The sequence below is a fragment of the Schistosoma mansoni genome, chromosome 1 (assembly GCF_000237925.1).
Source record: "Schistosoma mansoni strain Puerto Rico chromosome 1, complete genome".
NCBI classification, from domain to species: Eukaryota; Metazoa; Platyhelminthes; class Trematoda; order Strigeidida; family Schistosomatidae; genus Schistosoma; species Schistosoma mansoni.
This window is the reverse complement of record NC_031495.1, coordinates 36,160,126-36,186,995: the sequence shown is the minus strand read 5'-3', so window position 1 is coordinate 36,186,995 and position 26,870 is coordinate 36,160,126. Positions and strand designations below refer to the sequence as shown.

The 26,870-nt window shown below is 37.4% G+C and overlaps 2 protein-coding genes across 2 annotated transcripts in view; one reads left to right on the top strand and one right to left on the bottom strand.

Moving 5' to 3' along the window:
* The window catches only part of Smp_068070 (hypothetical protein), a gene marked incomplete at its 5' end in the record, with an annotated part of 44,775 nt that extends 34,905 nt beyond the window's left edge, over positions 1-9,870 (top strand). The window contains 6 exons of the mRNA XM_018794248.1: positions 417-559; positions 3,482-3,634; positions 3,687-3,812; positions 8,192-8,646; positions 9,167-9,361; positions 9,482-9,870. Of these exons, the coding sequence (XP_018648680.1) occupies positions 417-559; positions 3,482-3,634; positions 3,687-3,812; positions 8,192-8,646; positions 9,167-9,361; positions 9,482-9,658 (1,249 nt within the window). The 3' untranslated portion in view covers positions 9,659-9,870. The remainder of the gene's footprint in view (positions 1-416; positions 560-3,481; positions 3,635-3,686; positions 3,813-8,191; positions 8,647-9,166; positions 9,362-9,481) is intronic.
* Positions 9,871-15,684: 5,814 nt separating this feature from the next.
* Smp_068060.1 (serine/threonine kinase) overlaps positions 15,685-26,870 on the bottom strand; it is a gene marked incomplete at its 3' end in the record, with an annotated part of 17,320 nt that continues 6,134 nt past the window's right edge. Inside the window, exons 8-12 of the mRNA XM_018794247.1 lie at positions 24,503-24,752; positions 21,958-22,349; positions 20,999-21,349; positions 19,303-19,560; positions 15,685-16,059 (exon numbers count right to left, since the gene is read on the bottom strand). Coding sequence (XP_018648679.1) covers positions 15,685-16,059; positions 19,303-19,560; positions 20,999-21,349; positions 21,958-22,349; positions 24,503-24,752 — 1,626 coding nt within the window. The remainder of the gene's footprint in view (positions 16,060-19,302; positions 19,561-20,998; positions 21,350-21,957; positions 22,350-24,502; positions 24,753-26,870) is intronic.

Sequence of the window (26,870 nt, the reverse complement as noted above, 5' to 3'; positions counted from 1 at the left end):
ACGTGGTAAAACTATATTATACCATTGTTCAGCCAGTTTCATCTCAAGAATGTGTGAACTTCTAGGTTTTTTGGGTTGAAAAAGATGTCTGAATTATCTACATTTTATTTGAACTCTATTCATTTTGTTTTATAAATTGGGGTCATTCTGATCTGGTGATGACTTAATTGTTTGAAGCAAACAAATTATCTGTTTAGAAACAAATGACTTCTGTCAACTAGAATCGATACACTTTTCTTTTTGTTAAAATGCTCATCTTTACTATCTTCAATTACCTAAAGAAAATTTGTTAACTGAAAATTTATGCTAATTGTTTTTTTAGATGTTGATTTAGTAACCATACCAAAGAAAACCAGAACTAATTAAGAATGTAGTATCACACTGCTTATTCTTACTGTTTACCTCTTTCTTTTTAGTATTTTAGAATGTGATAATCGTGCTTTATTACAAGTTCAATTGAATGAATTAGTCGACCGAGATCTGATACAGTTGGTACCACTGGAAGGCAAGCATGTGGGTCAGTTCGGTTTCCGAAGAAAAATTCATCTACAAAATCATGGTCAGTATACAGATTCTCTGTATTATAGATATTCGTTATCTACTAATTGCCTATTTATTAAGAGTTACACTTTGCCAGCTTTACATCATCATCAGTGATTATAATCGAGGTTTATGATTTGTGACTGTAGAGTGGATAGTAATGAGGTTCGATCTTTCCTTTGTCCATATTTAACTAAAACAGTGAGATTAGGTCACAGGTTCCTTAAAAGGCATTGAAGATGGGTGCTCTCGTCAATAAAATGATCCAACCTAACGAAGAAAATATAAAGATTATGGGAGATATATTCACACAGGGTTGTTCTCAAGCGATGGTACATTAATCCGCACGAATTTGTATGAATAATAGGGAAACAGTGTAACGCAGTTTATTGTTTATAATAAACAGAGGACAATATGTTATTGGGTACATACGAACTTTTTGTACTGGTTCAATCTGTGTAGGATTACACTCTAAATACATATAAACGTATTTTCTTTATATACGGAACAGGTATGATTTCCTACAAGTTCATACTTTTTAGAGTTTAAACTTATTTCTCAAAGTATGATTGATAAAAAAATGCAACTTGATGCAGTCGCACTTGTGATCGACTAAGCTTATTCAAATAATTTGACCTCAGAGACGCGTATGTTCAACTGATCTAATTAGCAAATTCAAAGAAGTCATCGTTGTGGAATGCGGCATGGGAAATAATACCTTTTCTTGTTTTGTAATACCATTTTTAAGTTCCTGTGAATGAACTATAATCTGATTCATTATATTGGTTGTTTGGATTTTCCCATCAGTGCTTAGGACTGAAATTGTTCAGTCTTTTTTTACTGGGTTCTGGATCAGAGTCCCGGAGTGAACATTGAACAGGATGCACATATGCCTAAAAGAGGCTTATCAGTTCTTAACATCAGTGGGAAAATTCAAACAACCAATACAGTTGAATTAAACCTCACCACATTCCAGAAGCACGTGGCTCTTTGACCTCAGTAGTAAGTAAATAATGGGATGGCGTTCGAAGCGAACGGTGCTGAATTCGCGTCCCAGAATAATCATCTGCTCTGGGATTCAGGCGTGTCCAGATGACGAGTCTCAAATAGGGCGAAACACGTGTCTTGGATTCGACTACTAGCCACTATCCATCTCTGCTTATAAGTCCATAACTCGTAGGTTTGGAAATTCCATGCAATTGCGAATTAGCCAATAAAAATCACTTACGACTGACTATATGTTGATGTGTGTATTCTACATTTCTATTAGATATTTGGTCAAAATGTTTTTTTCAATAAAGTGACATTTAATAAGAAGTCGTAGATATTTCAGATACCAGTTACGATTGTAATCCTCGAGAGAGGAAAGAGTAAGTGGCGAAAATCAACTAATACTTTATTTGTAGGCACAGTTTTCGTCACTGTATCACATATTAACTTGAGCTTTCTTTGTTCTATTGCACCTTCATATGTGTTGACGCACGTAGATTTTTATAGGGTTACATTCTAGATAAATAATTACATCTCAAGTACTCTCTGAAAGTACGAGACCTCACTGTGTAACGATCCTACTAACTCTCATCTAACTATAGTAAATACATGATTTCCTTACTATATCGATATCTTATCATCAATCCTACACACATTACTACTACTGTAGATAACTAGATTTCTTTGTGAGAAAATTGTTTGATCAATACACACACTTTCATAGTTATACATACTCTTTAGAGATTTTTTTTTAGTAGCTAGTTTGTGACATCCATTATCTATGTCATCGTTCACTGTGAAATTTAATTCACAAATATAAAATGATAGAATTATTGATGGTTTATTATACTTTCCTTTTTCACTGATGCAGTTATTTGACTATATGAAGCCGAATAAATTATTGTGTTGCTTGTATCTAAACAACTATACTTTTCTATAATTTTATTGCCTTCAAATCGATAATCACGAAATATCATGTGTTCTGTTTATGCACTAATTAATGATGGAGATCAATCATATTTTAATTGTTGTTTTATTTATTATTTAAGTAATTATTGATTTTACCATATGACTAATTCGTGGATAATATAATTCTTATCATGTCATACATGTAAATATTCAGATCTACCTATGATGATAATAATAATGGTAATTGGTCTATGAAGATGTTAACTATTTGTGTACATTTGCTCTTAATCTATCTAATTATGAAGACTTTATAACTAAATAAAAAAATGTGTTTATTTGTAGTGTCTATGAGTTAGTTCTGAAAGAAAATACTGCCGAAATATTTCGTATTCGTTTGATTTCCTATCAGTTGGTATGGTAACGCGGGTGCCATACTAAAATGATTATTGCGACTGCGTCAGTCGGTAATAGTCCTCTGAACTTTTCCATAAAACATGTTTATCTCAACTCTCATTAGGTGTGCATGAAAATGGCAAATCCTTCAGTGACTAAGTGGTATATTACGAAATTGATTCTAGTTATGTGGATATCATTTTTCAATCTTATTTTAAAAATATACGTTTTAGTGATTTTGTTTATCTATTCTTATTTTTATATAGGTTTATTTTGTGATGAAAAAAAAATGATTTTAATTTCACTACTTCATTCCCTTACGTTAAAAACTCAGTCTATGGTTCTAACGATAGTTGGACTTATTCATTAATTACAAGTGTACGTTCTTAGGCTTCGAATGACTTGTTTTGTGAAAATGAAAGACAGTATTCAACTGTCCCTATTAAAGTAGGCGATGCACTTTTGGTGCTTGGGAATTAAACCTGATGCTTCAGGCAGCTAGCAGACGCTTTACTGCTTATGTAGTCAATCAATAACTTATTATTGGAAGTTTTGTTTAGATGCCTTTATATCTTTCTTGATGTAGTACATATTACTAATTTGATTTTTATGATGAATAATTCAGCTTGTCTTGATTTTTCTCTTTTAGTTGTCAGAGAAATGAAAGGAGCAAATCATATGCAACAAGTATCGACATCTGAGAAACCTACAATTGCAATTATCACTAATTTACTTTGTGAAAAATTAGCTGTAGATGCAATGATGGAGCAGAAGACAACATTTGTTCGTTATAAATCTGAGGGTAATTACATGTATATTTATACATCCCAATGTTTTCCTTTCTATTATTTTAGGTGAATCACATGTTTACACTATTGGGAACATAGGACCACATAAAGTCATTTCCACAAAACTACCCATGGTTGGACGTGAACTTCAAGCGAAAATTTCCTCTGGGAGTATTACAACTCGGCTGCTTGGTTAGTTTACAAATTATTTATTTGTTCTCTCGGTCAACAGGATCAAATGTTTACTCTTACTTTTTACTAGATAAAAATAGGATATTTGTAGCTCAATTTCGGTTTTGAAGTGTTAAGGCAGTATCCTGAGCTTTGGGACAGTAATTGTTATTCATATTAGAGTAGACAAATACTTCAAATACATTTTCTCTATGGATAAAACGTTTGTAAAACCGCTTAACGGTTTTCTACGCTTTATAGTACTCATTGATCCTGTCCTAACCGTACAAATAACTAGTGAACTGACGTTCTACATCGTAGGGACAATGTTATATTTCTTAATTTTTATTTCTATAATAAACGTGATTCACATTCATTTTCCTAGTATGCACTGTTATTCACGTAAAATTATTCTCTCATTTTGCAGACACAACTTTTTAAAGATTAGTTTATGCTTAATGTTGTTTTTTAGTATTGTTTGATGTGGTAAAAACTATTTTTGTAGACTTTCAGTATGTACGGGTTATTCATTTTCTTGTGCATTGCAATAATTCCTATATTTCCAATACCTTTTCGTTCGAAATATCTGTTTAGATGATCATTCGCAAATTTAAATGAAATCAACCGCTTTCAGGACAGATAACGGGGACCGTTTGTTGCAACTGTGCACAGACCACAACCTGTTTCTGGCCAGCACTAACTTCCGGCACAGTCATCGCCGGTGTGCCACCTGGCGTCCTCCCTCTGCATCCCAAGCCTGGACTCAGATTGATCACATCGCGATCAGCTACCGCTGGCGTGGTTGTGTACAAGACTGCCGCTCCTTTTGGAGTACCTATCTGGGGTCTGATCATGCCCTGGTCTGCGCCAATCTCGCCTTACTTTTCAGTGGCCGAAGGATTGACCACCACCAACGGATTGATATTAGTAAACTGGCTGCAACTTCTGTTGCAAGTAAGTATCGAGCGGAGCTAGTCTCTAGGCTAGCTACCACCCCACCGAAAAGTATAGATGAGCATTGGTTGCATCTTCACGACGCCATGAAAATGGCGAGTAAAGCCGCTTGCGGCTTCGCGAAACGTCCCGCTTACAAGCACTGGGTTTCTTCTGGCTCCTTACAACTGATGGAAGCCCGTCGGTCTACTCCAGGTGACCGTGAGTTTGACCACAAACGAAGGCTGTTACGTAATGAAATCGGGCAAAGCTTGCGTAAGGACCGGGAAGCCTGGTGGTCGGAGCGTGCTAATGAGATGGAAGCAGCAGCTGCATCTGGTAACTGCCGGAAGCTCTTCCAACTCATCCGAGCCACTGGCAGCAAGAAGTCTGGTGTGAGTGAAACAATCTACGAGGATGATGGGATGCCAATCACTAACATCTGTCGACGTCTTGGACGATGGGCGGAATTTTTCGAAGGGCAGTTCAACTGGCCTGCTGCTCCGGCAACATCAACCAGCTTGTCCTGCCCCCCATGGCCGGTGACGACTGATCCACCAAACGAGGCGGAAGTCCGCAAGGAACTCCAACTCTTGAAACGTTACAAATCACCGGGCCCAGATGACTTACCTCCGGCTCTTTTTAAAGATGGTGGTGACTTTCTGACTAAGGAATTGACTGTGTTGTTTGCAAAGGTTTGGGAGCAAGAAAGTGTTCCAACATCGTGGAATGAGTCAATAGTCGTCCCCATCTTTAAAAAGGGTTCACGTTGTTCCTGTAATAACTATCGGGGGATAAGTCTACTTCCGATTGCGTCCAAACTATTGGCTTCTGTCATTCTTCGTAGGTTGTTTAAAACCCGAGAACGATTGACTCGCGAGGAGCAGGCTGGTTTTCGTTCTGGTCGAGGATGCATTGATCACATCTTCACCCTCCGCCAAATGTTAGAACACCGTCATACTTATCGCAGGCCAACAATCGTAGTGTTTCTTGATATCAGGGCTGCCTTCGATTCGTTGGACAGGACTGTTCTCTGGGATTGTCTATTGAAGAAGGGTGTGCCTGAGAAGTTCATTAACATCTTAAAGGCCCTGTATACGAACACCTCAGGCAGAGTGAGGGCATACAACCACCTTTCTCCCTTGTTCCATTCGAGCAGCGGGGTTAGGCAGGGTTGCCCAATCTCACCATTCCTCTTCAACTTTGCCATCGACGACATCCTGGAAACAGCTCTGACGGATGTAAGTAATGGCGGTGTGGATATGTTGCCTGGAGAACGACTTCTCGACCTTGAGTATGCGGATGATATTGTGTTACTGTGCGATAATGCCCAAGGCATGCAATCCGCACTTAATCAGTTGGCAATCAGTGTCCGCAGGTACGGCATGTGCTTTGCACCCTCCAAGTGCAAGGTACTCCTACAAGACTGGCAGGATTCTAATCCTGTACTCACCCTGGATGGTGAGGAGATCGAAGTAGTTGAGAAGTTCGTGTATCTAGGTAGCTATATAAGCGCTGGTGGTGGCGTGAGTGATGAGATTGATGCACGTATAATGAAAGCCAGAGCGGCTTATGCCAATCTGGGCCATCTTTGACGCCTTCGTGATGTTAGTCTGGCTGTAAAAGGTCGGATCTACAACGCGTCGGTGAGAGCAGTTTTGCTCTATGTTTGTGAAACCTGGCCTCTCCGAGTTGAGGATGTTAGACGTCTCTCTGTGTTCGATCATCGTTGTCTCTGAAGGATTGCTGACATCCAGTGGCAACACCTTGTTAGTAATGCAGAGGTTCGGCATCGTGTGTTCGGGCGCAGAGACGATAATTCAATTGGTGTCACCATCTTGAAACACCGACTTCGGTGGCTTGGATATGTTTTACGAATGTCGTCCCGGAGACTTCCACGTCGTGCATTATTTGCCGACCCTGGGACTGGTTGGAAAAAGCGGAGAGGAGGTCAGTGTATGACATGGTGTCGTGGCATGAAAGAGAGCTGCAAAGGGCTAGCTTCCGTTGGTCCTTCACGACTCCCTGGTTGGGGTCCGAGAGATGGTGCAACACAGTGGCTAGAGACGTTATCAGATATGGCTCAGAATAGAAGCCAGTGGCGATCCTGCTGCAACCTTCTTTTACTTTCTACATAAAGAATGGTTCTAACTTTCCTAACTGAAAGAGTCTTCTGGTTGTACATTTCAGTCCGCCTTATCTTTTCATCCCTTCTCTTCCTACTTTCATTATTTTGTGTGGCGCATATGTACCTGGTGCCCTTTTGTACCAATATATATGTGTTTAAATAAAATAAAATAAAATAAAAATAATCGCTTTCAGTGTTGTCATACAGTTATCACAACAACTGATCATTTAACAAACATTGTCTATTTCATCACATTTCAGCTTAAGAACTTCACTGACAGATTTTCTAGCATAGGAAATAGTTACAAATGCAAAAACACGATAAGATCAAGTTTATGAAAATTCTTATCATTATTTAGTTGGATTATAAGATCGCACATTACAGCCATAATGTTATGCAAGCGTTGTGAAACGGGACTGGTACATCAGTACTGTCGACTTTCAGCAACCGTCTTTTAGTAAGATTCAAACACTTGGAAACGATCGCCTTTTCTAATTCATGCATTCTGAGTTCATTTACTATACATTGAGGAATAGGGGATGAACTTTGATTTATTTGTAATAACTTCGTTAACATAACGCACATGCTCCGTTTAATACAAATTTATATAGTCTTTTGATGTAATTGATTCCTCTGTAATATTTTATTGTTAAAATAAACACGGCGTTCATTCTAAACCACATAATTTCACTCTATAAACAAATAAGTTCTTCATGATTTATTTGCAAGCGAAAAGATTTTGCTAGGTAATAAATGTCTCTCAATAATCAATATGCGTAAGTACAGGTAATTGAGATAAAGGTACATTAACGGAAAAAGATAATCCTTATCTGTGATTGTATCTTCTTACTGACAGTATTTTTCATCTTTTTAATGTCTACACTCCACTATTATATCAGAATGATTATTTAAAGTCACCAGCTGTCTTGTGGTATTTTCGTATCATAATCAGTCAGTCACAACGTAGAACTTTGTACGTACGTACATCAGTTCGAGTTGCCATACCACATTAGCACAGAGATACAGTTGTCGATCCAAATCCCATAGTGGTAGAAGTAGTAAGAGTATAAGCAAACGATTTTGAGTCATATCATCCAAGGTCTCTAACCATCGGTTGCTATCATCCCTTTACTTACTATAAAGTCGGGAAAGAGAATGAGAATCTACAAATACTGGTTAATAAACGAACCACTAGACATTAATGTGAAAGATTAGGGTATCATAATACAGCTGTGTGGTTTATTAGAGATAAAAGTTGTTATATACATCACTGTCTATGGTAATTAGATATAGTTGAAACATGTGATTCGTCAAGTACACATGCTTTTTCATTCTCTAGGGGCATTCCAAGCGGTGCAACATGTATTTCTAGTAGGAGTTGGGGGTAGCGTACCCCACGTATACGAATTTGAGAAACATTCTCGCCTGGGTGATATTGTAGTGAGTGCTGTGGCACGTTCAAGTGGATTGCATTCTTCAGCTATGAACAATCATACAAATCATTCTGTATCAAATGGTGTAGGAGACTCTATCTACATTTACTGTGATCGATTGATTGAACCTCCAGAAGATGCAGTTGATATGAAAACACCAAGATTTGTCCTAAGAAAGTACGCTGCTCGAGATCCGACTTTAGTGAACTGTGTAGAGAAAGTTCTTGATCGCTTCGAAGCAGCTCCAGAAAAATGTGAATGGGATCAGATTTTAAAGACTGCTTTGACTGTACTAGGCGGGGAGGATGATCCCATTGATTTTGCCCGACCGCCGCCTGATACAGACAAACTAAAACTTAAAGTAAGTCCCAAAAGTGTATTTATTAGATAATAGTTTCTGATGTTCTGTTGATGCTCACTTTGTTCCTACTGTTTAAATCTCCTTTAAACTTAATAGCTTTTATGAAGAATACTTCGAGGTTATGCAAATTCACGGTGATGAAACGAGATTGATGAGAAAATAGTTAAACCATTACAATTGGAGAAAGTTCTATGGACAAATCGCAATTCTTTTAATTAACATTCATTCATGTTCTTGTTTGAATTAAAATAGATAAGGTCATTATCAGTCTAATCGATTAATTCGCGTGACCATTCACCTACCTTTCGGTATTTTAATAATGTAACCTACCTATAGATTATTTTCGTGAAAGAGATTTGATGTCACTATGCATCGTGCGCGAACTACTTTCACAGAATTGTTATTAAACTAAGATATTGCGTTAAGTCTGATGTGTTTGTTTCTAGTTTGAATGGAATGTTTACCAAGATTAATTAATAGAAACTGATATACTAAACTTTAACGATCATGCTTTATACAGATCAACGAAGGTGTAACATTCGACATCAAGCATCCGGATGTGCCCGAGGAACTGGCGCGTTTCTATCCACCAGGCGTACCAGCCGTACGCCTTGGTTGTATGGGATCTGGTAGACCAGTTACGGATAATGACGCATTGATGAGTGACTTTGCTAAAGAACACCACTTACTGTGTTATGATGCTGAATACGATCAAGTAAGTTTGGTACTGTTCCTAATTTTCTTTGTTGTTAGTCATATGGTACACATGTTAAGCTGTTCTTTCAGATGATTGGAGCGATGTCCAACTAACCTTATTTTCTATATCTGATTTCAGGTTTTGGAGTCCGTTATGGGAAATGGCCTTGACTCTTTTATTCTTATCCGTGGAATAGCTGACTATATGGAAGGTAGACAAGGTACACAGTGGCAACCTTATGCAGCACTTGCGGCGGCATCTTTTATGAAGTCTATAATTCTACAACTGCCTCTGATTCCAATTAACGAAGATTGAAGGAAGAGCTTACTAGAAAGTTCTTATATGCTTGACATAAAAACTACGTTAATAATCTAGGTTAATTCATCATACATCACCTCTTGTACAGTTCGATATCTCCCACAGACATCAGAATGATTGCAACATACATAACTTTCCATGCAACTTTATTTTTCATCACAGTTATTGCCATGTATTGTATGATATAAATATATTTAGTATCACTATCATTTTGATTTTTAAATTTTATTCATATGCTGAAGCCAACGAAACATTTTACAAGAACAAAAGTAATTAATAGTAAGCTTTTATGGAGACAGTCATAGTACGGTACTCGGGTTGCTAGGGTAACAAGAGGGAGACAAATCATAAACTGTTTGAACATATTACTGAAAATTTAAATACATTCAATAATAAAGCATTACCAATCCTAACAATAAAGAGACTTTGTGAGATTTATCATTTCTTCATTTTGTTTTATGTACTAAGTGTTACATGAAAATTGAAAACCACCGTATAAAATCAGGAGCCAATAATACAAAAAATGTAACTAGCTTGGATGTATTTTGCATGTGATTTTTGAAATTGTTTTGCTGATTACATCTGAACTGTACATTAAACGAAGTCGCAGAAATAATTTACGATAATAACTGGAAAGACGGGTTGTGATTGTTTTCGAAGCTACGGGGGAGGGGTAGTTAGTTGACCGGTTGGTAACATATACAAGATTGTGTTGACGAGTTGATGTGATTGCTTATATAACTATCTCTGTATAGAAAAATACACGGTATGAACTTCTGATTTGCACAACAAGCCTGAGAACGTATGATGAAACTGTCAAATGCGTATATTGATATGGCAGCTTCATGGGATTGAACGAGCGTTCATGTAAGTGAATATACAGGTGCTAAGATAATGAAAATGAAAATACATCTGTAACTTAAAGTCTAATATATATGAAATGCAAAACGACAGTGCATTCAAACAAAGTAAGCCATATGGCGGTGGATATTGGTCAAGAAACTCGAGATGGTGTTCATTAAATAAATTAGTTTACCACCACATTTAACATAACTAAATATAATATTGGCCCATACTAAGGTTTGCAGATCGACATAACGCTTGTTAATTTATTACATAGAGGGATTTACGAACCTTTAGTTCTTACAATAATTTGAGTATTTAAGTACACCCCTCACATAATCATGCAAATAATACGATTTTTTGAGAAGTTTGGAATCAATCCTTAAATTCCATTCAATATCACATATAAGAGACAATAAGAAATGCAAGCTACGTTTTTTTTTTATAAAGCAGTGGTATATAACTAGGGTCAAGATGAAAATGGTGAATAGTTGCCACATATTTTATTAGTTAAAAGTTTTAGAATTCGTATCAACGAAACTTCAGTACTGTAAATGGATTAATTATCGAATATGAAATCCTAATGATCAGTCTATTAATGCGAATAACGTAAAAGAATACGAGCTTAAACACAACGAACAAAGTTTCTTATTTTCAGCTCAGTGTAACTTTCCAAACAACAGATTCATGCAACACACTTGCGAACTCTAAACTCATGAATGATCATTTTTGTATGTACTTGTTATTTTAGCGAATTAACACTGACTGTAGAGATAAGACTGATTGACAAGGAAGCGCAATATTAGTAAAAGTATGGAGACGAAAAGAGATCAGTGTCAATTAGACGTTAAAAATATATACAGGGTATGTGAGAGCGGTTACAAACAGGTAACTTTTAGTTATACGGTAAGATCGGCGAAATTGAATGTTCATTTCTTGTACAAATCAAGACATTTGACGAATACAACAGACGATGGACGCAAGTGTATTGTTTCGATAATTTAATGTTAACTTCACATTTACACGTAGTTTTTTTAGTTACTTAACATAATTTGAATCTGATCTTTCCACAAACAACTACAATACTCCTAAAATCTAAGCAACAAATTTCCAAGCTTCTCTTAAATACAAACTAATAATTTACTTCATATCAACTTACTTTATTATAATTTATGTCTATTATGGATTTACAGTGTGATATAATTACCCATCACAGATTGACTCGAAACGTGTTTTTACAGGTTTTTTTCTGTTTTTCCTTCAATTTATTAACTGCACCAAAATTTCAAAGCAATCTGAGGTATGTTCTAAAAAACAATAGTATGCGTGAATGCTTACCGGAGGCCACGACTGCCTTGGATTTATTAGGATGGGAGGAACTCTGCACGACTGTGTCGCCAGTCTGAAGGACGCTGTCCACTGGAGCTAGAGAACGACGTACTGCTACCTGAAGATCCGCCGGAGACTCCTGATGATCCAGAAATCCTTGCAGATGCACCAACAACAGCAGCATTGTCAATTCCGAGGTTGGCAGTTTCGATGTCAAAGGCGCGCACAGCTTCGGCGTGGCGTTCCATCAAACGCCTTGTCTTTCTTCGTGACTCCTCCTTGGTTGACTCAGCATTTTTTTTCATCTAAAGGAAAGAAAAACTATGTGATAGGGTAGTTTGTAAAACAAAGTACATTTAAAAATGATGTACTTTACTGGAATCATTTAGGATCTCCAAGAAAGATTCAGGGATGATATCCGGCATATACTGAATAAAATTGACGTGCAGTCATTTTTAAAAATTAAGATGCTGATTTTAATTTAGCAATCATTAGTCTGCAGACTTTATGTACATTCTGTTTTTATCGCGAATTGCTATCAGCTGGAAAAATAAGACCGGATATATAATTGTTCCCAGTTTCAAAGTCTTTAGTAGCATGTTTCTTTGTCATCATCACCTTGGACACTGAGCTACTACGAAGATATTACTATCTAGCTACTGTTTTATAATCGAATTTTTTTTCAGGTAAAACCTAGGACTAACGTAATATTTATGTAGCAAAAATCATAACAGAATGTCCGGTAAATTCGATGTCAATAAGCTCATTCTTGACAGAATTATCACTTCTAGATGAGATATAGCAATTCAAGATGATAAACAATGACCTTTGATAACACTTCAATGCACAAATTGTGGGTCGTCGCAACACTTGCTTAGATTCCATAACCTACCATAAAATTACGTATTCAATCACACTCCAAATGTAAGAACTATATATATATATATATATATATATATATATATATATATATATATCACCAGTTTTGGTGGGATAAATTATTTAGTCTGCATGGGTCAAGAAATAGTAGGGTTATTCATTGGTTTCTTCCGAAAAAGAAGTCACGACTTTTAAAAGTGAAATAAACCATTAAAAGACCATATGACCATAGAACGTTGCGATTAATAAACCACAAAAACTAAATGAATATATAGGAAGCAGAGCGCTTCGCAACAACTAAACGCGTATAAAATAAAAACTAGACAACGCACCGCAGCTTCCAGTGATTCTTTTCGGGCACGAATTCTATTTTCTAAATCCTCTCTTTGGCGTTGATGCTGTTTGAGCATATCACGCCGTTGTTTTTCTTGAAAATTAGAAAGAATTTTGACTCCTTCTAAACGACTTTCTTTAAATTCTTTATTCTCGCGAGCATGTGTTGATTCAACTTTATCCTGGAGGAGGTAGCAAATAGGTGATAAGGGAAATCATTTAAAGGTATAGCAAATAAGAAATAATTCTAAAATGCTGTTAGGAAATTCGTTTAAAACAATGGATGAAAAACACTAGACTTGGTTTGAATAGTTGTAGTGATTTCTTATTCTGGCATTAAACTTATATTTTTATCTGACTTTTGTGTATATACAAAGCATGCTTTCAGATTTTTTCAGCATTTAACCAATTCACTTCGAAGGACAGTAGCTAGAATATTATTGTTATTTAGCACAGTCAGATACATTGCTTATAACAGGTGGTTGCTCTGTTAGCAGTTTCATTATGAGTAAAAACGATTAACTTGTCAAAATATTAAACATACCCATTGAGGTTATGGTAGATAAAACCGAATCATTTCGAATGATCTTTAATATACCTTCGTCATTTCCCTATGAGGTTTGATCCCGTCTCTTACATATAACGGAAGCTATAGGGACCTGAACCTATAACACCAGTTTATGTGTCCAGAAGAAATTTGTGACACCCTTGTCCCTGCTTTGGGTGGATATGATTAATTAAAGGGTTTTTTCACAGCCCGTAGTTTGTCATATTTCACCTCACCGTTTACATTCTTCAAAACCTAATTATTTATATACTTCTTATTACGCAATTTGTTTTGTGATTATTATTTATCCAAGTTTGACCTACTTCCTCTGTTGAACTAGAGCTTTAGTTATTTTATTATCCCTATCTCTACTAGTACACATGTTTTCTTACTATCAATTTGTACTTTTTACCTATTATTTGTAGTTATGCGATCTATTTCATTATGATGATTAACTAATAAATTGCTTTCATTGGTTTAATATTTTCATATGAATATCTATGTATATTAGAGTAAAGCTTGGTGGCAATTTAATTGAGAGCAATATTATTCACTTATAGATGTTGTTCTAATGCATTTTTAATGAGGTAAGGAATGGGATGAATTCACCACGAAATTCTGAGATTATCTTTTGTATTTTCTAAAATCTTTATCAACTTCAGTATAATATAAAAATAAATAAAATAGACGTATTATACTGATTATATCACTTACTTGGTATACACAACCGAGTATAGTATGCATCCCATATTACTTACTTACGCCTGTTACCCCCAATGGAGCATAGGCGACTAACCAGCGTTCTCCAACCCACTCTGTCCTGGGTCCTCTTTTCTAGTTATATCTAGTTGTTGTTCATTCTTCCCCAGATATAAAAAGGATTTCACATCCTCCAAAGCGACAGAAGAGCCAGATTATCTGCGAAATCTAGATCGTCCAGCTGCATCCTTGCTGTTCACTGTATCCCCTCAGATGTTGACGTCTTGAGAATCGAGTCGATCACCAGGAGAAAGAGAAAGGGTGAGAGTAAGCAACCTTGCTTAACACCGATCTTTACCTCGAATGAGTCGGAGAGTTGTCCTCCATGGACGACTTGGCAGATTAATCCATCATAGGAATTCCGTATGATATTGACTATATTCTCAGGTACGCCGTAGTGTCAAAGAAGCCTCCATAGTGTTGTTCTGTCTACGCCATCAAATGCTTTCTCGTAGTCGATGAAATTGATGTAGAAAGATTAATTCCATTCAATTGATTTTTCCACAATGATCCGTAGTCTTGCAGTTGGATCAAGACACGATCGATCCTTACGGAACCAAGTCTGTTGGTCTCGAAGTTGAGTCTCTACGGAGTTCTTCATTCTGATTAACAACCTGTTGAAGACTTTTCCTGGTATTGAGAGAAGAGTGATGCCCCCGTAATTCTCACGCTTGCTGAGATCACCTTTCTTTGGTATCTTGATCAGAAGTCCTTCTTTTCAGTTTGTTGGCACTTCCTTCTTCATTCCAAATCTCACTGAAGAGAATGTGGAGTATCTTTGCAGTTACTGCTACGTCTGCTTTCAGTGCTTCTGCTGGAATGTTCTGTGGTCCTGCTGCTTTGCCGCTTTTGATTTGTCTGATGGCCATGCTGACCTCTTCAATTGTTGGTGGGCCAACATTGATTGGGAGGTCCGTGGGTGCTTCGTCGATGTTGAGTGGGTTCAATGGAACTGGTCGATTTAAGAGTTCCTTAAAGTGCTCTACTCACCTGTTTCACAGTCCTTCAATGTTGGTGATTACTTTGCATTCCTTGCTTTTCACTGGTCGTTCTGGTTCACGATAATTTACAGAGAACTTCTTTGTTGTATCATACAATTGTCTCATGTTTCCTTCTCTTCTAAATGAAGATTTTCTAACTCCCACGACAGAGCTTAATTGGTTTGAATTATTTTTTCTGGTTAGCTTTTTTAGCGAGTTAGTTTTCTACGGGATGGGGTCGCTAACCACATGCCTAACCCTCCTCCTTTATCTGGGCTTGGGACCGACAGTAACCCCAGGGGAGCTACAGGCGGATAACTGACTAAAATTATACAGTAACTTTAATGATTGATTTACATTATTGGAAGGTAAGAGAGTGGACTTACATTTTGACGCTCATGTAGTTCACTAATACTTTTATTGTACTGTGCCTCTAAATCAGCCTGTTTACGTTTCTCCTCCAACTTAAGATTTTCCAAAATCTGGCGTTCATCTTGTAGATGTATAACAAGTTGACCTTGAAGATCAACAGAATCTGAGCAATTATTAGAATTTGATGACATTAACCCAGACGAAGTGCAGGATTCTGACGCTCCTGAAAAAGGTGAAGATCCTAACTCTGAAGTTCGACGTGCAGCCTTTAAACGCTCTTCACGTAAAAGTTTGAATTGCTTTTTCTGAATCCGAGCAGCATCACGAAACTGTTTACGAATTTGTAATTCTTTTTGCTAAACAAAGAAATAATACCCAATATACCTAGCACACAACAATATACAATGTATCATACATAGTCAAAAAATATTTGTCATTGTTTCTGGGATAACCACGAGAATACCCGGTATATCAAAACTTCAGTTAACAAACGTAGGCAAAATTTACAAATAGATAATACAAAAGCACTGATGTATCAAGTCTAGGTCATTAAGTACATACTAGCATAGCAAGATGGAGTTAGAAGAAAAATGCGATTTTGAAGTGAAAGATGACTTTTACAGAAAGCTTTCTGAACTTCTTCAAAGAGCCAAACACTCAGACATAGTACTCGTTGCAGGTGACTATAATGCCCAAGTAGGTAGCTTAAGTCAATCAGGAAGACACTTAGGTGGGTATTTTAGGATTCCGGCTCAGTGAACAGATAATGGTGACCGTCTACTGAAACTGTGCTCAGAAAATCGTTTATTTATAACAAGCACTAATTATAAACATAAAGATAGATACATCGTCTAACATTATTATTATTATTATTATTATTATTATTAATGGCTTTATTCAATAACATAGCGACCCCATGCGCCAAACCAATGATGGACTCAAGTAGACCATATTGCCATCAGTCATCGTTGGAGAGGCTTGATAGAAGACTGTCACTCATTCTGGAATACATGTTTAGACTCTGATTATGCTCTAATACGAGCACGCATTTGCTTGTACCTCGTTGGACACAGAAAAGCCACATTAAGAAGATTCATTAGGATTGAACTCAGTGACGAAAAAGCCAAAAGTAGATTCCATGAACAACTGAAGTCACACTTAGGCCAGTTTGAAAACAAGGATGACCCAGATGTTGCCTAGAAAGGTATACGAACAGCAGTGACATCTATCAGCGATTTAAACCAAACGGTTACGAAAAACCAATGGATTTCTACCACATCTATTGCACTGATGGATTCTCGTAAACTCATCCCATCAGGCTTTGAACACGATGAAGAACGAAAACAAATCAGATCTAGGTTACCCAAAAGTCTACGGAACGATCGTGAGCAGTGGTGGGCAACGAAAGCAAAAGCAATGGAGAAGGAAGCGGCTGTAGGCAACACTAGACAGCTCCTCAGACTAATAAGAAAATCTGGAATTAAGAAGTCAAGTGTGAGACGATCTCAGAAAATGATGAAACTTATGTGCTCTTAGCCCAGGAGTCTAAGAACGATGGGCGGAATACTTTAGGGAACAGTTTAGCTGGACTTCAGCGAATCTACAGTTACCCACAATTCCCAAACAGCATGAATGAAACATTGAAGTAGGTCCCTCGACTCTACTTGAAGTTCAAAAAGCTATAGCTAATCTGAAACGAGGAAGAGCGGCTGGTCCAGATGTATTGGCTCCAAAGATCTTTAAGTATGGTGATTCAATTTTAGCGATTAGGTTGACTAATATTTTTGCTAAAATTTAGGGACTTTACGTAATCCCATCTAACTGATTGCAATCACTGATCATCCCAGTATATAAGGAGGGAACAAAATCGTTCTGTGACAATCATTAAGAGATCGGTTTGACTAATATGGAATCTAAAATACTAGCTTCAATAATTATCAGACGCCTAACAAAGACTCGTGAACTCCAAACACGAGAAAATCAGACTGGCTTCAGACCTGGTCGTGGATGCATCGACTACATATTCACCGTTCGTCAGATTATAGAACACAGGCATGTTTACCGGCGTCCAACAATGGTGGTCTTTCTTCAATTAAAGGCAGCATTTGACTCAGTAGACCGAGAGGTTCCGTGGCAGCGTGTCATTGAGAGACGTACCTCAAAAGTACATAAACGGGTTCAAAAAGATCGTCTGGCTTTTGCCAAGCTACATCACGTACGACGAAGGAGAGATATCCGTCTAACAGTAAAAGGACGAGTATACTGCAGAGTAGTCCGCTCTGTTCTACTTTACGGCTGCGAAACGTGGCCATTAAGAGTAGAAGATATTTGTAAGTTGCTAGTATTTGACCACAGATGTCTTAGAAATATTGCTTGCATCTGCTGGGATCACCGGGTAAGTAATAGTGAGGTTAGACACAGGGTATTAGAGAATGATGGTAAACCAATTGGTGAGGTTGTGGATCTTCATCGACTGAGATGGTTGCGCCACGTGTTACATATGCCCAATCACCGACTACCACGGTGAGCAATGCCAACTAGTGTTGGGGACGGTTGGGAGAAAGTTAGGGGCGGTCAAACCAAAACGTGGCATCAGTGCTTGCTAGTTATTTACATAACTAACCAATCAAATCGTTGCTTAAGCTCCCATCACGTTAATCTGGTCTGATGTGTCTGTAAACTATTCCTGTTGCATGTGACCCACCGATTGAAAGACATTATTATCCTATTATATTAATGTGACTCATAAATTTTATTCATTTCGATAAGACACGCAATACTGGTCGGTATGTTTGTGCGTTTCATTTAACGACTTTAATTCTTTAATTATTGTACTAATCTAATTGCTTTTATGTTTAGAAACATATAAAGTTTAAAGCCAAGTTGTCCTTTCTCTGACTATAGCTTTCACATAGACTCTGGGATCGCCAGTATCGAGTTTACAGTTCTAGCAGTATACTTGTAGGACAAATTAAATTCTACAGTGCTTGAAGTCACCAACTTCTGGATTGAGCTATGTTGGTAGATACAGACTACTTGGTTGGGCTCCACGCGACTATCGTAACCAATAGTTGGAGACTACTGGTGATATGGCTCAGAGTCGATCACAATGACGTAGGTGTATATACTCTTTGTCTCCCCTTAAACCGTGAGATTGAAATTACTTTATATCCTTCTTTCTACGAATCAATTCTTTCTACCTGCATCAGATCCTTATATGCAATCTTTGTTTTATATATATTACTATCATTCGAGTAACTGCTACTATGAGTTTGGTGTTCATCTTGTGCTAATGAGGTATGGCAACTTGGACTAATGCATATAATATGTGCCTGGTCCTACGTTGTAGCTGACTGACTGACTGACTGACTGAATAGGATATGAGGATTTGAGCCGATGCCTACATGTCCCGCATTCTCCGTTGCACATAGCTGACTGACACTGCAATAGGGGGCGACTATATGATCAAAAGCCGTATATAAGGGTAATCATTAGCAAAGCGTAGGATAAAAGGGATTTTTCATTATACAAGTATCATGAAAAATGTCTGTAAATCAAACTATTCGGCAGAAAGATATCACACGTATATACAAGCTAACCTTCAGATATTTTGGTAGATTCTTTGTTTCTTCACAATGTCTCTTTTGTAATCCAACCTCAATGCGTTTAAAATACTGATGCAAATTTTCCATTTCGGCTTCATGTTGACTTTGTAGCTGATTAATGCGTAGGTCTTGAATCCGTTTTAACTGATTAATCTCTAGATTTTCGAGTTCTGTGTGCTGTCTAAGTAACAACGAAGTAATCTCTTCAGCTGCCTTCTGTTGTAAGCGTATATATTGTCGTAATTGTTCCATCTAGCGTAAGTGCAAATAAAGTGATATAAAGAAAAATAGATAAACAAGTTAGGACTAGGAATAAATACTGTACAATCCAAGTTGTTCCATTTTTCACACTAGTAAGCAGTAAAACGAAATCAACAAGGAAAAAAGTAAAGGTGTAGAAATAATCACGATTTTACCAACAGTACAAGTCAATCAAAAGAGAAAAGGAAATCATAATTAACGGAAATAATGATATGATGCTAATTCGAATTAAGAGTGAATGTGTTTGATGTTAACTTTTTTGAACAGTATCAATAATGTATCCAACATAAAATCACAGTCCGAACTGACAGGTAGCGTTACTACCACTGACAAAAAAGGAGGTGACCACAGGTCTAACGAAAAAAGAGAAAACTAAACTTGTCAAGAGTTATATGGAAAAATTTCGTCGAGAAGATTCGAAAGGTCTGGATTTGACTAACCAGTTAAAATCGACAACGGACAATTCAGTTGGGTAGTACCGTCAAATTGGCTGTCTTAGTCTTCTTATAATTTATTACTATATGAAGTCAGAATAACACTTCGGGTTAAGAGATGGTTGGTCACGTGCGGTAAATGTCTAAACCATCTCAGTCGATGAAATGCTTGTAAAAACGACGAGTGATTTATCAGTTTTACCTAACTTTTAAGACAAATAATATAACATGCTATATTATTTCAGAAAGGGAAAGACGCATATGACTTAAAATCTAACAGTATTTCTACATTCAAAGTTGGTACACGCTAGAATTAAGTGGTTTTATGCACCGTATAGAGGCTCAATTCGTCTGTAGACCTGATATGATTGTGATTCTTGTTCAACATTACTTTCGCTTTTGTTTTAATATGATTATTCAGTGGAATATTTGTTTTACTTTCAGTGTGATATTTTATTCAGTATTACATTGATTTCTTTAAGTGTGATATTTATCCTAGATTTGGTATTCCTTGTAATAAATTAACGCGAACTATGTTCAGCATGGTATACAGAATGCAATTTTGTTATAATTTCATTTGTGACATTTCCCTCGTTAATAGGTGTACAAATCAATGTATAAATAAATGTATTTACTACTAGGGTCGTGTCTATTTTACAGTTCGCGTCAAGGGTTCCTCGTTTTTCAAGTACAGGCAATAGGCGACGCAGATACAACAAGATCCATTATTAAAACTCATACTTTATTCTTTTCGTGTCTTCTCTTTCATAACTCTTGGAGTTACTATACTATTATGTAATTTAGTAAACGGGTGGTTGTCAAGTTAGTAAAATGAGTTACATGAATGGAGACTAATAATAACACATGGTTAATTAATACTAAAGTGTTGAAATCACAAGATTTCGAACTTCGTTTGATGAATTGCATAATCCGACGTATTTTTAAACTCATTATAATCAATCAAGAAATTAAAAAAATGGTAACTATCACCTTACCTCGATATCTTGTAACTGTGTGAGGAGAAGACGCTTTGTCTTACGCGTTTCCAATGTGGACACATCATGCCGTCGCTTCCGAATAGCCTCTAACGGGTTGGAATGTCCACTGGAATCTGATTCATGCGAACTAAAAGATCCAAATGGAGATTTTTTGGCCGACTTTAGTTCACTTTTCGTTTCAGTTTCAAGTTGACGTGCTAATTTCGATTCAACTGACATTGCTCTTTTGCGCTCTTTTTCTACTTCTGCGGCATGGATTTCTTCTAATCTCATGAATTCTTTTCTCATTGCTAACTTTGTTGCTTCATAGTCACGATTCAATCGTGATTTGAGTGATTCCTCCTCAACCTATAGAAAGAAAAACAACCCAAGACATTTATATGTGACCCCAAAAACGATTTCAATCATTTATTGATGTTAATCAACCTGTACCTTAAATTGTAAATTTCGAAGTGAACATGATATGGAGGTTGGAATTTTCATGTTAACACCATACTGAGATTACAAAGAAACAGATCAAAATCAAAAACACACGACAACCTTTGTGACAATAAAATAACAAAACATATACAAGACTTATTTCATAAGGATAAAACTACTAAGCATAAACTGAATAAATAATTTCAGTATTTCAAACACCCTGAATCAGTTTGGTCTTTCATTAGAAGCACTAATAGTAATGTGTACAAACAGTACTTCAAACACACTTATATATTACAACATAAACTTATTATTAACAAAAAAGGCAATTCCTTAAAAAAAATAAGGGTAACCCAAACTAACAGATGACTGTTTTAGTAAAAACGAAATAGGACAACTGGAAAATTCCCTAAGAAATTTAACTGTGACGGCTGAACTAATTTAAAATTCACAAAGTTTTCGTTATCGTACAAAACAGATAGGTCACAAAACAAAAGCCAAATAGATAATATATTTGCACAAGTTAAAACACAAACCTTATTTTTATCTTCAACTTGTTTTAGATGTTTATTGTGTTGATTTCGAAGTCGTTTAAGTTCATTCATTTGATCACGCCAGTTAGCCATCCCTCTCCCATAACCCTGTTGCGTGAAGCCAAGAGCAACAGCAGCAGCTGAATTCGAAGCACCTGGTTCTAAAGACAGACCCCTCATCATCTGGGTAGTTTTTAGTGTTGCAAAATGACCAGCAGAAGATGAAATGTCCGCTGGAGAGTTTATTTCAACAGAGGCTAAACGGGAGCTTTCAGTAATCATACCCGAATCATTATGAGAAGTAATCGAGAACCGACTGAAGCTTTCAGTTTCTCCTTTAGTGATATCTGTCTTTGTCGGGGTAACAGAAGAACCCACAGTTTCACAGGTTGACCCTTCCCATAAGAAAAAAAGAAAACTTTTACAATTAGAAAATATCGATGAAATGTTTTAGCTGATAGACCGCATTCTAATTATTCTAATAATTAAATGGTGGAGAGTAGGAGTCAGATGGGGAGTCCCACAGTAAGACGACACAGACGTCCAGTGCTTCCGAATTTCCATAGTGGTCTAGCTTTAATTGAATTATGATCTCAACTATTAACATTACTATAATATCCACAAAACCCTTCCGATATAATTAAATGGTAAAAATGTGGAGTATTATGTAATTATAAGATGTTCAAACACACCTGCGAAAAAAAACGAACCTACGAAGACAACTCGTTTATTTAACGACGATTTATTTGTATTTCAGTGGTTGTACATAGATAGATTCCCAAATAATTGACAGAGCAGATGTCAGTCTTTTACTCAATTACTTGATTGAGACTGTCACCACTCATAAAGGAGCATAGGTCAACCACCAGGATTCTACATCGAACTTTGTCTCAGACAATCCTTCCCAGTTGTTATTCATCCTTTTCATGTCTGCTTCCAACTACCGGAGCAATGTATTCTTTGACCTTCCTCTTTTCCGTTTCCCTTCAGGATTCCAAGTTAGGGCTCGCCTCGTGATGTAGTTTGGTGATTTCCGTAATGTATGTCCTATAACACTTCCAACGCATTTTCCTATTCAGGTGGAAGCTGATTTTTCTCTTCCACAGTAGGCTGTTGCTGATGGTATCCGACCAACGGACATTGAGTATCTTGCGTAGACAATTGTTTATCAATGCTTGTACATTTTTGATGATGGTTGCGGTAGTTCTCCACGTTGCAGCTCCGTACAGTAGAACTGTCTTGACGTTCGTATTGAAGATTTCGACTTTGATGTTGATTGACAGATGTTTTGAGTTCCATATGTTCTTCAACTGTAGGAATGCGGCCCTTGTTTTGCCAATCCTTGCCTTTACGTCTACACCAGATCCTCTTTGTTCGTCGATTATGCTGACCAGGTACGTAAAAGTTTCCACCTGTTCCAGGGCTTCTTCTTTAAGTGTGATTGGCTTGGTGTCCTCCGTGTTGTATTTAAGGATATTGCTTTTTCTCTTGTGTATGTTAAGGCCTACTAATGCAGAGGCTGCTGCTACACTGGCTGTCTTGGCATGCATTTGTTCGTGTATGCGGGATCGAAGAGCTAGGTCATCAGAACAACTCCCTGAGTGTGTAGAGCATTTCCTTCTCTGTGACCGGAGTACAGCAGCATCTCTACCGTATCTAGCCTCTGCTATTCATTGGGTTTCGCTGATTCCGAGTACTGCCAAGTTGTATCTCCTCATTTCCGTTGCTATTTCACTGGTCCTCTAGGTCTTCCACATTGTCCAGACGTTCCACGTACCTATAGAAATTGTTGCTCTGGTTGTTAGAAAGGGCACAGGTTTCGTGACTTCCGAAGAATTTTGGCTTCCATCATGAGGCGTCATAATTCTTCCTTTAACTCTAGTTGACGTTTTTTAGCAAGACTTCTTAGCATCACAAGGGGAGTTTTGTCCGTTTTTAACTGAGAATATAAGGAATCAGGAACAGTCAGATTGGGCTTCATTCAACTCTCAAACCTTAAATGAGTCGTATCCACTTTATTGATACTCCTGGTCTATTATCTTAAAACAGCTATGGGATTAAACTATCCCTCCGCCTCCGCCAGAGTATACGGCATCGCCTTCGGATGTTACATTTGTTATTTTTGACCTTAAAGATATCCATCCCATCAGTATACTTGGTATGGACGGATCTCAGTTAACAACCTATTCACGGTAAGACAGCTTGACTGGGTCTTTGATTTTGAGTATCCACCACAGCGCAAGGCAAACCAACATGACAAATCTGTCAACAACACACGCAAATAACATGAGGTAAAGGAATTAAAAAACTCGCCAGAGTGAATAAAACGTCATGTATATCATGAAGCACATTAAATTAATATTCATCAGTAAGTCAGAATAAGTAATTAAATCTTGTCTCAGTTCTCGCATACTTGCCAAACAAGTATTCATTTTGAATTATAGTTACCTTTAGTTTCCGCACAATGAATCCTTTGATTATAATTAATAATATCACATTTAGCAATCAGACTTATTAGTTGACAATAAAGACCTAATATTCAACTTACCGCGGTGCCCCGATTCATTGTTAGAATCAACTACGATTGAATGATATACATGACTGTCGGCATTGGACTCCATATTAGCGTATAGATGACTGTTGATTTGGACAAGACGCGGATTTTGAGGGTGTTGCGTTATACTATAATCCCCTTCACTTAGTCTGTGTGAGCTGGATCGATTAGGCAGAGGTGAAGGTTGTGTTCCATTAAAATCGAATGAACCACCATGTCCACTATCCGGATCGAATGTGCGAGACTATCAAACGAAAGAATAATGGACAAACAAATAAGATGGTCCAAGTAAACTAAATATTTCCTCACTCATGATCATAACTCTCGTACATGCATTTCCAACTTCTTAAGGTTGGTTGGCACGATATACCTTTCAGGACAATAATTGGTATGCAAGATGCATTCCGTGGTTCTAGTAATGCGTGGGACACAGGTCAATAATTTAATGGGGTGAAATTTACAGATTTAGAAGGAATATTGATAACCAGTAAGCATCCTGAATCACTAGTATTTAATATAAAACCACAGTTAACAAAGGTTAATGGATACTGAATTTACATGAGTATATGAAAGTAATATTTTTCGAAAACCAACTTTAAGTATGGGGTCTCTGCGTCAATTACTGATTAAACCGAATTTACACATGCGGAAACTGTCAAAAACGGTGGGATTTATATCATTATTAGACAAGTTTGAATTATTCCGTTGTAGATATTTTTGACAGTATTTTGATCAGTCTTGGTTAGGATATGTGGATTCTGTAAGAATTACCTAGATATAGCCATTTTCACATGTTTTTTATTGAATACATGGACTCAGTAGCTTAGTGTACAACGCGACAAGCGTTTGAAGAGAAGGGTACTAGGTTTGAGACGTGGTGTGGACATGAAAAAGAAGCTACTGTGGAGGACAATTAGAAAGGGATCAAAGAAGCATTAACTTCAGCATGTCAGGAGGTGCTGGGCCGCAACAAGCATCATCATAAGGAATGGATCTCTATCGAAACCCCGAACAAGATTCAAGAAAGGAAGAACGAGACAGCATTTAACAATTGTCGAATAGGAGCAGAGGAAGCCAAGGTACAAGCTGAATACACAGAAGCAAACGAGCAAGTGAAGAGGAGCATTAGAGCTGACAAGCAGAAATAGTTGGAAGAGCTAGCAACGACAGTGGAAGAAGCTTCAAGAGAAGGAAATATGAGACAACCATATGATACAACGAAGAAACAAGCAGAGAAATATAGTAAACCAGAGAGACCGGTCAAGGACAAAGAGGGCAAGACAATCACCGAGATTCAAGAACAGAGGAACAGATGGATAGAACACTATGAAGAACTCTTGAACGGACCAGCTCCATTGAATCCACAGGATATCGAAGCAGCACACACAGACCTTCCTATTGCTGGCACTCCACCAACGACCGAAGAAATCAGGATGTCCATCAGACAAATCAAGAGTGAGAAAGCAGGAGGGCCTGATAATATACTAGCTGAAGCACTGAGGTCACACACAGAAGTAACTACAAATATACTCCATGTTCTATTCAGAAAGAGCTGGGAAGGGGAACAATTGCCACAGACGGACTGGGAAGAAGGAAACCTTATCAAGATACCAAAGAAAGGAGATCTGAGCAAGTGTGAGAACTACAGAGGCATCACACTACTGTCAGTGCCAGGAAAAGTTTTTAAGTGTTGCTCAATCTGATAAAAGACTCGGTAGATGCCCAACTTCGAGATCAACAGGCTGGATTCCGTAAGGATCGGTCGTGCACAGACCAAATCGCCACACTGTGGATCATTGTTGAACAACCAACTGAATGGAATTCGTCACTATACATCAACTTTCTTGACTACAAGGAAGCGTTCGACAACATGGATAAGAGAACCTCATGGGACCTTCTTCGACACTATGGTGTACCTGAGAAGATAGTCAACATTATACGGAATTCATACGACGGACTACACTGCAAAGTTTTGCATGGAGGACAGCTGACAGACGCATTCAAAGTGAGGGCCAGAGCCATACAAGGCTGCTTACTCTCACCCTTTCTCTTTATTCCGGAAGTTGACTGGATTATGAAGACCTCGACATCTCAGGGAAATCATGGAAAACATTAGACAACTTGGATGCGACTAGACGATTTGGAATTCGTAGATGACCTGGCTCTCCGATCCCGCATACACGAACAAATGCATGCCAAGACAGCCAGTGTAGCAGCAGCCTCTGCATTAGTAGGCCTTAACATACACAAGAGAAAAAGCAATATCCTTAAATACAACACGGAGGACACCAAGCCAATCACACTTTAAGAAGAAGCCCTGGAACAGGTGGAAACTTTTACGTCACTGGTCAGCATAATCGAC